This window comes from Coenobita brevimanus, chromosome 13, assembly GCF_032717465.1.
Source record: "Coenobita brevimanus isolate Jiangsu-jjx chromosome 13, ASM3271746v2, whole genome shotgun sequence".
NCBI classification, from domain to species: Eukaryota; Metazoa; Arthropoda; class Malacostraca; order Decapoda; family Coenobitidae; genus Coenobita; species Coenobita brevimanus.
The window spans coordinates 56,695,630-56,708,129 of NC_136966.1; the positions used below are offsets into that span (position 1 = coordinate 56,695,630).

The 12,500-nt window shown below is 43.6% G+C and overlaps 1 protein-coding gene across 3 annotated transcripts in view; it reads left to right on the forward strand.

Moving 5' to 3' along the window:
* Positions 1-12,500, forward strand: part of LOC145416510 (uncharacterized) — a 40,197-nt gene that overhangs the window by 18,269 nt on the left and 9,428 nt on the right. For 2 of the 3 annotated variants that reach the window (XR_013900284.1, XM_080285467.1), the window contains exons 1-4: positions 7,157-7,340; positions 10,424-10,663; positions 11,134-11,313; positions 12,349-12,500. The exon at positions 12,349-12,500 is cut by the window's right edge and continues 547 nt beyond it. Coding sequence is in view for 2 of the 3 variants with exons in the window: in XM_080285467.1 (XP_080141593.1) it covers positions 7,167-7,340; positions 10,424-10,663; positions 11,134-11,313; positions 12,349-12,500 (746 nt within the window). In the remaining variant the exon portion in view is untranslated. Of the gene's footprint in view, positions 1-7,102; positions 7,341-10,423; positions 10,664-11,133; positions 11,314-12,348 lie in introns of those variants that run through there. The other variant, XM_080285478.1, reaches the window with a different exon arrangement.

The window sequence follows — 12,500 nt, forward strand, 5'->3', positions numbered from 1 at the left end:
AAATAGGTTATGGATCTTACTACTCCTGGCCAAAAATGAGCTGAAATGAGTTACGTCTCTTCGTCAGTAGTAGTAGTAGTAGTAGTAGTAGAAGTAGTAGTAGTAGTAGTAGTAGTCGTAGTAGCACGTTGAAAGCTGATACCTGATTTAACTACACCGACCTTTTCACCCGACCTTGAACGACCTCGGGAAGCTCCCACGTAACCACCGATTCCCGGAACCACATCGTTATATCAGTCCCTCGCGGATGAGTAAGGGCGGGCGGGAGGTGGAGGGGAAAAGGGAGGAGGGGGAGGAATGTTGTTCTAGGAAGGCTGCATGCACGTTATCTAGCCGATCTGGTCAACAGCCAATGGATGAACGTGGCATAACCTAAGACATTTTATTCTTATCATCATTATCAACACCATCATCATTATCGCTATCATCATCATCATTATCCTAACCCGCCCTATACCAATCGCCATCATCATATCATCATCATAATTTTCCCTTTCTTTTTACCAAACAGTCATCACCATCATCATCATTATTCCAACCCATCATCATCATCATCACCATCTCAACTCTTCTTCCTCCCTGTGATTATCATTCCAACATTCTACCTAAATTGATGGGATAAGGGATTAAAAAATATATATATATAGTCGCGAAGAAGAGAATTAAGGGCCACACACACATAATTTAATCCTCTCATGACTGGAGAAACTCTAGGATTCTATTTAGGTAACACCAGACGATTTATCTCTCTCTCTCTCTCTCTCTCTCTCTCTCTCTCTCACACACACACACACACACAAAACGAGAACACTCAAGATCTTATATTCGTGGGTTAAGGAAACTCCATAGCACCTTTTCCTTTGCGATTTATTTTTTTGGATAAGGATAGTTAATATCGCTTTGCACGTTATTTATGCAGAAAATATTTTACAATTATTTACCTAACACGAAGGAGAGCAAGATGTAATAAGCAAAATAAGTCGCTTAGGAATTGGTGTCAGGGAGTTTCTATAACCGTCGAGAGTACGGACCTCAGATTTAGCAGTCACCATTACCTCTCTCATGGTGTAAACAACTCTAGAATTCTATTTACATTAACCTAAGACGAATACCCAGCTGAGGAGAAACAAACACCTTAAGACGGACTTCAGGCTCGTCAACGGCATAAATAACTGTAAATAAATTAATCGAAGGAATAAGACGATGAGGACTGTAATTCTGTTCATTGTATTACGGAGATTCAAATGGTACCGTATTATGCGGGGTTTTGAATATAACGCAAGCGGACGGACGTTATGCGCTGGCTAAACTATGAGAGAGAGAGAGAGAGAGAGAGAGAGAGAGAGAGAGAGAGTTTATCATTTCACTTCGTCTCCTCAACTGTAATTGAGTTACCATCATACATTATTAATCGACTAAGGAATTGCCTCCATAAATACAAAGGTTAATGAATCACCCTAACTTTCTCCAGTCCTAAAAGTCACCTGAACTAAACATGGTCTAATAGTTGTAAAATGAAAGTATCCTTGTTCAAACGACCCAATATAATTACACCTAAAAACCTTGTCCATCCCTTCAGTACAACGGCTTCATATTCAACTCCAATTTAAATATTTAACTCGAGAAAAAAAAAAAACTCGTCCTGAAGTTGTCCATATTGGCTATATATCTAACCCTTTCAGTTCAAAAAATCTCGGTGCTAATAAAACGAACGTCCTTGTGCTAAAATGGGGTTAATATCCTCACAAAAATGGTCCGGCATAATGGCGTTTGAATTATGGCCTTGACGCTAATAATTACACACGGAATGTTCTTTGGTGAATGTGTGTATGTCTGCTGTCCATTACTCCGCCACGCGATGTTTGATCACGTGACTACAAACACTCGACTGGAAAACGTAGACAAATGCGACGAACGAGATACCGGAAGTGAAAGTAGATGAAGAAGGCTTGGGTATAATGCCTCTCTCCTGGGTGAAGGTCACTAGCCAATCGATTACCTGTATTTCCAAGTCTCAATCATCCCCTAGACTACGAATCCGCAATAGTCGATGTTGCATCAAGGTCCCTATTTGTAGGATGCAGCTGAATGAACAAGAACATGGAGGAAAACTCGCCCATGAAAAAGTATGAGGAAAGAATGATCATAAAGTGTGATGACCATAAACTGTGCAAAGATCCTCTCTCTCTCTCTCTCTCACACACACACACACACACACACAAACGTATCCATTACTTCATCAGGGAACATGTAGGTCTGAATGCCCCAGGACCTCCCCTCACCCCATTTTCCTGCCTTTTTTCCACCCACCTGTCTCACTCCCCCTCCATAAACCAGGGCCTTCCTCGTGCAGTGAAGTGATCCCCGAGGACAGGCGGCACATCGCTGAACCACTACAATAAGGCCAGTCACCCCCCACCGACCCAGTTAGCGGGAAGTTGATGAGGAGATGTTGCGTGACGCGGGTTGGTAAGGGTAGTGTTCCCGGCGCTCAACAGATGGCACCACCGCTGTTTGTTTTGGGCAGGGACGATGGTTCTTTCGTGGCAAACTTTTGAGGGATGAGGTTTTTGGCGGGTTTTGGACTCCGTTGCTATTTCGCATTGATGTTAATGATGGATAAATTTATATGGCAGAAAAGCACAAGCAAACTAGTAAGAAAATAATGAGAATACAGTATGTGCGACTTGGGTTGCTGAATGTGGCGCAGCTCTCGTGCATTCTTATTGACCATCACTGACCTTTAAGCTTTAGTGTGGCTGATAATTTTTGTTTTTTAAATCTTGGGAGGGACGATTTTTAACTTCTCTACACATATCAGCGGTGGACTAGGTTATACGACATAAAGACGGTGATAAACATAATAAAATCCCTACTCAGTTCATGTTAAAATCTGCGTCGTCTGCTAACTTGGCGGTTGACTGCGCTAATACTGAAATGGGGCGTAAAACACATCATTTCAAATCTCTTCCTCCTGTTTCAAAATATACGGCATATTTTTGGACCCTCATATTTTTCTTGACTGCATCTCACCTAAATCCAACCATACACTGAAGATTTAAACTGGCCATTCAACAATATCATCCCTCTTTGCACCAACCTTAATCCTTCCTGAGTCGGTCTGTTGCAAATCTGTCTTTCCCGCCTCCAATATGACACGTAAGAGGTACTGACGTAAGATGCAAATGTGAACATAGCTTAGAACTATTACTACTACTACTACTACTTCTACTGCTGCTGCTACTACTGCTACTACTACTACTACTACTATACACATTAGCCAGTATTTTCCTTATTGTTAATCGCCATTTCATTCTTCCACTGACCCAGAAAGTGATTTAAAAACTAGCGCATCAGAGTTATCATGTCATCTGAGAGAGAGAGAGAGAGAGAGAGAGAGAGAGAGAAATACTGGTGTTGTGGTGGTTCTTTGTGCAGATGTTACAGTGCACATCTGTTTCCCTCCATGTGCGTGTGTGTGTGTGTGTGTGTGTGTGTGTGTGTGAGAGAGAGAGAGAGAGAGAGAGAGAGAGAGAGAGAGAGAGAGGGAGAGACAGACAGACAGAGGGAGGGGGAGAAATGCTAGCCTGACATTAAAAAGACTCCTGGTACCCGGAATCCTCCTCTATTATTTAGTTTTTCGTCTGACTCAGGATGGCTAGTGCTTTTAACTGTATATAAATAGATAAATAAACAGATAGACATAGATAAATAGGTAGACAGATAGATAGATAGATGGACTGATGGATGGATGGATGGGTGGGTGGGTGGACAGATAGACAGATAATCGATAAATAGATAAATGGACAGATAGATGGAGGGATAGATAAAGATAGACATAATGGATAAATAGACAGATATTCAGGCAAACCGATAGAGATGATAGATAAATAGATAGATAGATGACCTTTCCGCCGTATATTCTTTCGTTGTCTCCAGGTTCGTGAAAAGTGAACCCAGTGGACTGCAGGCCTAAATTGTCCTTCTGCAGTCCATACTCCTCCTTTCAGGGGATAGGGATGGAGGTGAGAGGCGTTCATATATCCGGGTAGATCCGCCGCTCAGGTATATTGGTGCCACCACGTGAAGGCGTCCCTCTCCACAACCATGTATTATCTATCAATCAATCTATCCATCCCTCTATCTATCTATTCATCTATCTATCTATTTATCTATTTATTTATCTATTTTAATTAGTTACTAAGAAAGGGCGATTATTTACATCCTAATTCCGCACGATATCGGATCTAGATTAAAATTACGTTGTTATATTTAAATTAAAATCTAGTAACCAACAGCAAGAAGAAAGAAGATAAGCAAAAATACGACGCGTGATGAAGGGGGTAATTTTTTCACCCTGGCAGCCAGTCCTCGAGCTTAGTAATAATAATAATAATAATAATAATAATAATAATAATAATAGTAATAATAATAATAGCCTTTGTCAGCAAATATATATTGGGTTAAAATATTATGGATAGTTTTTAATTTAGCAGTGAAAAGCGGGTTGAGAGTTCCGTAGAGTTTTATAAATTTTCACTCTCACACACACACACACACACACACACACACACACACACACACCACACACACATACATACGCATTTTTTTTATCACTATTATTATTATTATTATTATTATTATTATTATCATCTTTATCACCATTTCTACTACTACTTCAACTACTACTACTACTACTAATAATAATAATAATAATAATAATAATCTCCTAAGCTACACCAGGCATCAATAATGAACCAGAGAAGAGGTCATCGTGGTGAAAGGATTGGGAGTTAAACAAGAGAAGGTCATGGATCGTGGTTCTGCATACAGGAGTCTCTCTCTCTCTCTCTCTCTCTCTCTCTCTCTCTCTCTCTCTCTCTCTCTCTCTCTCTCTGTACCTACCAAAACGTCATGTCGATTCTCACACTTAAGGAACAAACAGACTGGGAGGCGTACACAGGAGCCACTGAACCCCTGTGGCTCTAAAACGCACACACTATCGAAAAACTACATGAACACACACACACACACACACACACACACACACACACACACACACACTATCGAAAAACTACATGAACACACATACACACACAAACTATCGAAAAACTACATGAACACACACACACACACACACACACACACACACACACTATCGAAAAACTACACACACACACACACACACACTATCGAAAAACTACACACACACACACACACACACTATCGAAAAACTACACACACACACACACACACACTATCGAAAAACAACACACACACACACACACACACACACACACACACACACACACACACACTATCGAAAAACTACACACACACACACACACACACACACACACTATCGAAAAACTACACACACACACACACACACACACACACTATCGAAAAACTACACACACACACACACACACACACACACACACACACAAGAATGCAGTGATCAGTGTAACCTTCAAACACAGCACTGGGTTAAGGCTTGACAAAGGTCGCTCTCTCTCTCTCTCTCTCTCTCTCTCTCTCTCTCTCTCTCTCTCTCTCTCTCTCTCTCTCTCTCTCTCTCTCTCTTGTGTTTATCATCATTCTCTTTCTTCCTCTCTCAGTCTTCTATTCTCTCTCTCTCTCTCTCTCTCTCTCTCTCTCTCTCTCTCTCTCTCTCTCTCTCTCTCTCATCGACCATCTGTGTAGTGTTAAGGTATCTAGGCAACTCGTGACGTCATCAAGGCAGCCCTATTATTCACTGTTTACTACCACTACCACCACAATTCTACCACAACTACCACACTGCAACTACCACTTCTACCATCACTACAACTACCACTCCCACCCCACCACCACTACCACTATTATTATCACCATCACTAACACCTTTACCACCACTACCACTGCTACCATCACTACAACAACCACATCCACCACCACTACCACCGCATCACTACAACAACCACAAGCATCACCACTACCACTGCTACCATCACTACAACAACCACAACCATCACCACTACCACTGCTACCATCACTACAACAACCACAACCATCACCACTACCACTGCTACCATCACTACAACAACCACAAGCATCACCACTACCACTGCTACCATCACTACAACAACCACAAGCATCACCACTACCACTGCTACCATCACTACAACAACCACAAGCATCACCACTACCACTGCTACCGTCACTACAACAACCACAAGCATCACCACTACCACTGCTACCATCACTACAACAACCACAACCATCACCACTACCACTGCTACCATCACTACAACAACCACAAGCATCACCACTACCACCACAACTACCTCTACTACCATCACCGCAACTACCACATCCACCACTGTTACCCCTGCTATTATTATTTTACTACCACCACAGTTCTACCACAACTACCACTACTACTTCCACCACCACCACCACCATTACTACTACTACTACTACTCCCACAGTTCTACCACAAACACCAGTCTCATCGCCACTACAATTGCGTAAACCACCATCACCACCACAATGCTACCACAGCTATCACCAGCATCTTCACTACCACAATCAGGTGTAATAAACAAAATAAATCGCTTAGGATGAAGTGTTAGGGAGCTTCCTTAACCGACAAGAATACCTCCCTTGGGCTCGTATTATCATCGGTTAAGGAAGCTCCCTAACACCTCTTCCTAAGCGATTTATTTTTGCATATGGGTGGTGTAACATCCTTTTCTACGCTATTTATCCAGAATATGACGATATTGGAAGGAATTATGTAACACAGAAGAGGACAGGTGTAATAAATAAACCAAATCGCTCAGGAAAAGGTATCAGGTAGCTTCTTCAATCGGGACCTTGGGTAGTCAGGCAGTTGAGTAATGGCCTGCTTATCATATGGACGTGAGTTCGATCCCAGGCTAGAACAGGGAACGGAATTCGGATTTTTCGTTAAAGCACATGTAAAAATATTCCCGGTAATTCTATCAATGCAGAGAGAGAGAGAGAGAGAGGTAGTATATAGAGACAGGGATCACCTCTAACTATTCTGGAGAGAGAGAGAGAGAGAGACTAACACCCCCCTCTCTCTCTATTTCAGATCCCGCCGTGAAAGGACCCCGTCTCCCCCCGCCACCCACCCCACCCACGCCCACGCCCGCGCCATGTCCCCCGCCCGCGCCGCCTACACGCCCACGTCGGACCCGGATGAGCTTAGCACGTCCTGGTCCGACCCACGTTCACGCCCACGCCGCCCACAGCAAGACCCACGCCCACGATCAGCGTCTTTCAACCAGAGGAGAAATAGGCCAAGTACTGCCACCCTGAAGAAGCCCAAGGTAGGTGTGGTGGTTGCGGTGGTGGTGGTGGTGGTGGTGGTGGTGGTGGTGGTAGTGACTAATGGGTGAGGGTGGTTGGTGGTGATAGTTGTGGTTGTGGTGGTGATTGTGGTAGTTGTGGTGGTGGTTGTAACTAAAGCTGATGCTGGTGTGGGTGATAGTTGTGGTGGTGGTGGTGGTGGTGGCTGTGGTTGGTGGTGACGATTGTGGTGGTGGCTGGTTGTTGTGGCGACTAGGCCTCATAATGCTGGTTTTATGGTGGTGGTGGCGCATGGTAGTGGTAATGGTAGTAACTATAATGATAGAAGTGGCGGTAATTTCTATATATAATGGCCATGGTAGCGGTAAATTTTGTAGTGGTGATGGTGGTAGTAGTAGGTAGTTATCGAGGTAATGGTAGGGCAATGATTTCTGGCGCGTAATATCCGTAGACTTTTTTTTAATTCTAGGATAAAGATTATTACTCAGGCATTTAATACAGTACTGGATATTATTAACCTTCTCATGGTTGGGACTAGTCTAGATTTTATTCCAGTTAGAGTAAGATAATTCTGTGCATCTGAGAATTCACGACCTCCATCCTCTTCCATCCCCTCCACCCTTTTCCACCCCCTCCACCCTTTTCCACTCCCTCCACCCTTTTTCATTTTCTCCAGCCTTCACCACCACCACCACCACCACCTTACCATGAACTCATAGTCATATATCCCTCCGGCCTATGTTTGATGCCTATTTTATTAGCCTTGCCTCAGTCTTGCTTCAGTCGCACTCCTCCTTGCTTCAGTCTTTCTCCCTTTCTTCACCAAACCCTCTTCCCCCTCCACCACACCTGCCCCACCACCACACCTCCCTACCACACTTCCTTCTCCATCACACCTCCCTTCCTACTCACCACATTTCCTTCCCTTTCTCCACCACACCTCCCTGCCTCTCCGCCACACCTCCCTCTCCATCACACCACCACAGCTGTTCTCTCCACCACACCACCACTCTTCTCTCCCTCTCCCACCACACCTCCCTCCCTTTCCACCACACTTCTCTCCCTCTTCCACCACACCTCCCTCCCTTTCCACCACATTTCCCTCCCTTCCCACCACACCTCTCCCTCTTTTCTTCAGAAGCGGGGATGTTGCGTAAAGAAGTTCCTCTCTCTCTCTCTCTCTCTCTCTCTCTCTCTCTCTCTCTCTCTCTCTCTCTCGGATTACCTCGAATTTCAAAGCCCCGTTTTTGTCGCCATTTTTGTTGTGGCGTAAATCACCTCAGTCGCCGTTCGCGCATACCGATCCGGATTTGCGGAGGATTCACCCGCGGATTTATGATGGGATTCGCGGTGCCGTGACGTCGGATTTAGGTGATTTATTCTCGTTTGTCATGTAATAAAATCCCAGCTTTGTCTTATGCAAATTTCGGATGAGGTTAACGACACGCAGAGGTTGACTGGAAATTAGGCTTCTGTCTTGCTTATATTAATCCTCTTTTTCTTCCCAAATGAAATCCCTCCTTTCGTGTTAATCCAGTTCTTTTACTTCCTAAATTAAACCCCTCTTTTTGTGTTACTTCAGCTCTCTTTCCAATTAATATCCCTCTTTTCGTGTTAATCCAGCTCTCTTTCCAATTAATATCCCTCTTTTCGTGTTAATCCAGCTCTCTTTCCAATTAATATCCCTCTTTTCGTGTTAATCCAGCTCTCTTTCCAATTAATATCCCTCTTTTCGTGTCAATCCAGGTCTCTTTCCAATTAATATCCTTTTTTTCATGTTCATCCAGCTCTCTTTCCAATTAATATCCCTCTTCGTGTTCATCCAGCTCTCTTTCCAATTAATATCCCTCTTTTCGTGTTAATCCAGCTCTCTTTCCAATTAATATCCCTCTTTTCGTGTCAATCCAGGTCTCTTTCCAATTAATATCCCTCTTTTCATGTTCATCCAGCTCTCTTTCCAATTAATATCCCTCTTTTCGTGTTAACCCAGCTCTCTTTCCAATTAATATCCCTCTTTTCGTGTTAACCCAGCTCTCTTTCCAATTAATATCCCTCTTTTCGTGTTCATCCAGCTCTCTTTCCAATTAATATCCCTCTTTTTGTGTTCATCCAGCTCTCTTTCCAATTAATATCCCTCTTTTCGTGTTCATCCAGCTCTCTTTCCAATTAATATCCCTCTTTTTGTGTTCATCCAGCTCTCTTTCCAATTAATATCCCTCTTTTCGTGTTCATCCAGCTCTCTTTCCAATTAATATCCCTCTTTTCGTGTTAATCCAGCTCTTTTCCTTCCCAAATTAAATCCCTCTCTTCGTGTTAATCCAGCCCTTTTTTCTTCTCTTTTCTTCGTGCTTTGTTGAGGTTTGCTTTATTGACTGATAGATATTACCCTTTGTCCTTAATATTACCTTATGTTTTTCCTTTCCATGACTTTACTAACCCTCTCTTTCTTCCTTGTTCCTCTCCCTAGCTAAACTAACCCCTCCAGCTCCAACTAACCCTTCTAACCCAACTAACCCCTCCTTTAACCTCTCCCACTCAAGGTTCTACGCCCACCTCCAACCTCTCCACTAACCCCATCTAACCTCACTCTAACACCGTTTAACTCCTCTCCTAATCCCTCCAACGCAACTAACCCCTCTAACCTCAACTAACCCCTCTTCTAACCCAACTAACCCCTCCTCTAACCTCTCCCACTCAGGGTTCTAGACGCTAGCTTAGGAACTGCAGTCCACCCACCTATAACCTCTCCTCTAACCCCATCTAACTTCTCTCTAACACCATTTAACTCCTCTCCTAACCCCTTCAACCCAACTAACCTCTCTAACCTCGACTAACCCCTCTTCTAACCCAACTAATCCCCTCTCCTAACCCCTCTAACCCAACTTCCCCCTCTTTTAACCCAACTAACCCCTCTTCTAACCCAACTAATCCCTCTTCTAACCCAACTAACCCCTCTTCTGAACCAACTAACCCCTCTTCTAACCCCTCTAACCCCTATTCTAACCCAACTAATCCCTCTTCCAACCCAACCAACCCCTCTTCTAACCCAACTAATCCCCTCTTCTAACCCAACTAACCCCTCTTGTAACCTCTCCCACGCAAGGTCCTAGACGCCAACTTACGGACGGCGCTAGACATGAGCCAAATGACCCGAAGCATGGTGGACCAGCTCATCCTGTCCCGCGAACCGCCGCAGACCGGGGACGGGTTCGGTGGGTACTACTCCAGCGACTTCACCTCCTCCTCTTCCTCTTCCTCCTCCTCCTCCTCCTCCTCGCCCTCCTCCCTCGGCAGCAAAAGCCCCTTCGACGACTCGTGTGACTCCGAGACCGAGACCAGAAGGGTTAGTGACTCGAAGCAGCGGTAGTTGAAGTAGCAGTTGTAGTAGCAGTAGTAGTAGTAGTAGTAGTAGTAGCAGTAGTGGTAGAAGAAAAGATCAGTAAGCTATATCAGTTTTACTCTAACTTAGCCTAAAACCGCAATCTCTCAGTCTTAAATAACGAGTTCTATTGCAAAAGGTTAACACTTGACTCGACCCCCTACACACACACACCAACACACTATATCATTTTAGCTTATGTAACGCTTCTCTTCCATTAACATCCTCAAAAAAAATATAACAACAATAATAATAATAACAACAACAATAACAATAATAATAATAATAATAATAATAATAAGATAACAATAATAATAATAATAATAATAATAATAATAATAATAAAAAATAATAATAATAATAATAATAAAGAAAACAACAGCATGCAACCTGACTTTCCTAACGCTTCACTAACCCTAAACTTCTCACGCCAGAACCGCCCCTCCACGATGCGTCTACCGCGCCCCTCTCGCAACATCGCCGTCCCCGTCATCACCTCCTCCTCCTCCAGACCCAGCAAGAAGACCTCCTCCCTCCGCTCCTTCCTGCCGAGGGGCCGACGGAGGCACGTGGAGGAGGTGTTCACGGGGCCTAAGCATAAGGTCAAGGTGAGGGTAGGTAAAATGAAGCATGTTTTCGATCGGCTTACCTGCGTCGCGTCGGGAAAAAGTCGAAATTGGAGGAATGGGAGAGAGGATGCAAAAAATGGACACAGCGAGCAAGCGAGTGGGCGGGATAGGCTGGGGAAGTTAGAAAGCAGTGTTATTTCCCTTAAACTCAAAATCTGGGGAATGGGAGGGGGGGTTGGTGCAAAAAACGGGCACAGAGAGCAAGCGAGTGGGCGGGATGGGCTGGGGAATTTAGTGGGCAGCGTTATTCCCCTTAAACTGGGCTGAAGTGACCCGTAAAATATGCATGTAAACTATTAAACTAACCACTATTACATCTTCGTATCACATCAATAGAAGAGAGAGATTTTTTTTTAGTGTTATTGCTGCCTTCTTACGCTATTATTTGGCTCAGGAGATGCTTTTGGATCGGGAGGGGTTCACTAGAGGCTTCACTAACCCCTTCAGTATGAGAAACCTTTCCTAAGTTAAATTAAATCGTCTGGAAGTAGTAAAAACAAACCTAAGACGTCACCAGATTGAAGGCGTTATCTTAGACCCACAGAAAGTACATATTCAGAGATGCAGTATATGTTGTCATTGTTTTCTCTTTATTTGGGTGACTAATGGATTTTGATCCTTGTTTTATAAATTTCACAACATCGTTACATCAAAAAAACAAATTCCACATTGTCCTCCAGTATTTACCAGTCAAATTCGATCTATCTATCTATAGCCAGACGCCATATAATCTTTCTCCATTTTTCAAAAACCACAGTACTGTACCGAAATCATACCTGATATGTAATAGTCTCAAACCACGTTACGAAAAATTGATAATAATACAAAACGACAATGCAAGAAATGGACCCTACTGGATAAAAGATTGATGATAATGGGGGTTAAGGGGATATCAGCGCATGAGTAACCTCTTAGAACTCCTCAAATCAGTATGGAAGTATTTGAAAGCAATCTGACGGCCAGACTATATCATCTCATGGACCTGAGAGTCTAAATATCACTCCCTCTCCTCCTTGGCAGATCCCGGAGCCCTGTCAAACCTGTGGGAAGGAGCAGAACCCCGAGCGATTCCACAGCCACCCACTCCACATGCTCAAGTTCAAACCCAAGGCGGAGGAGAAGGACAAGGGCAAAAACCAGTCTAAGATGATCGTAACCAAGCCGACGGCGCT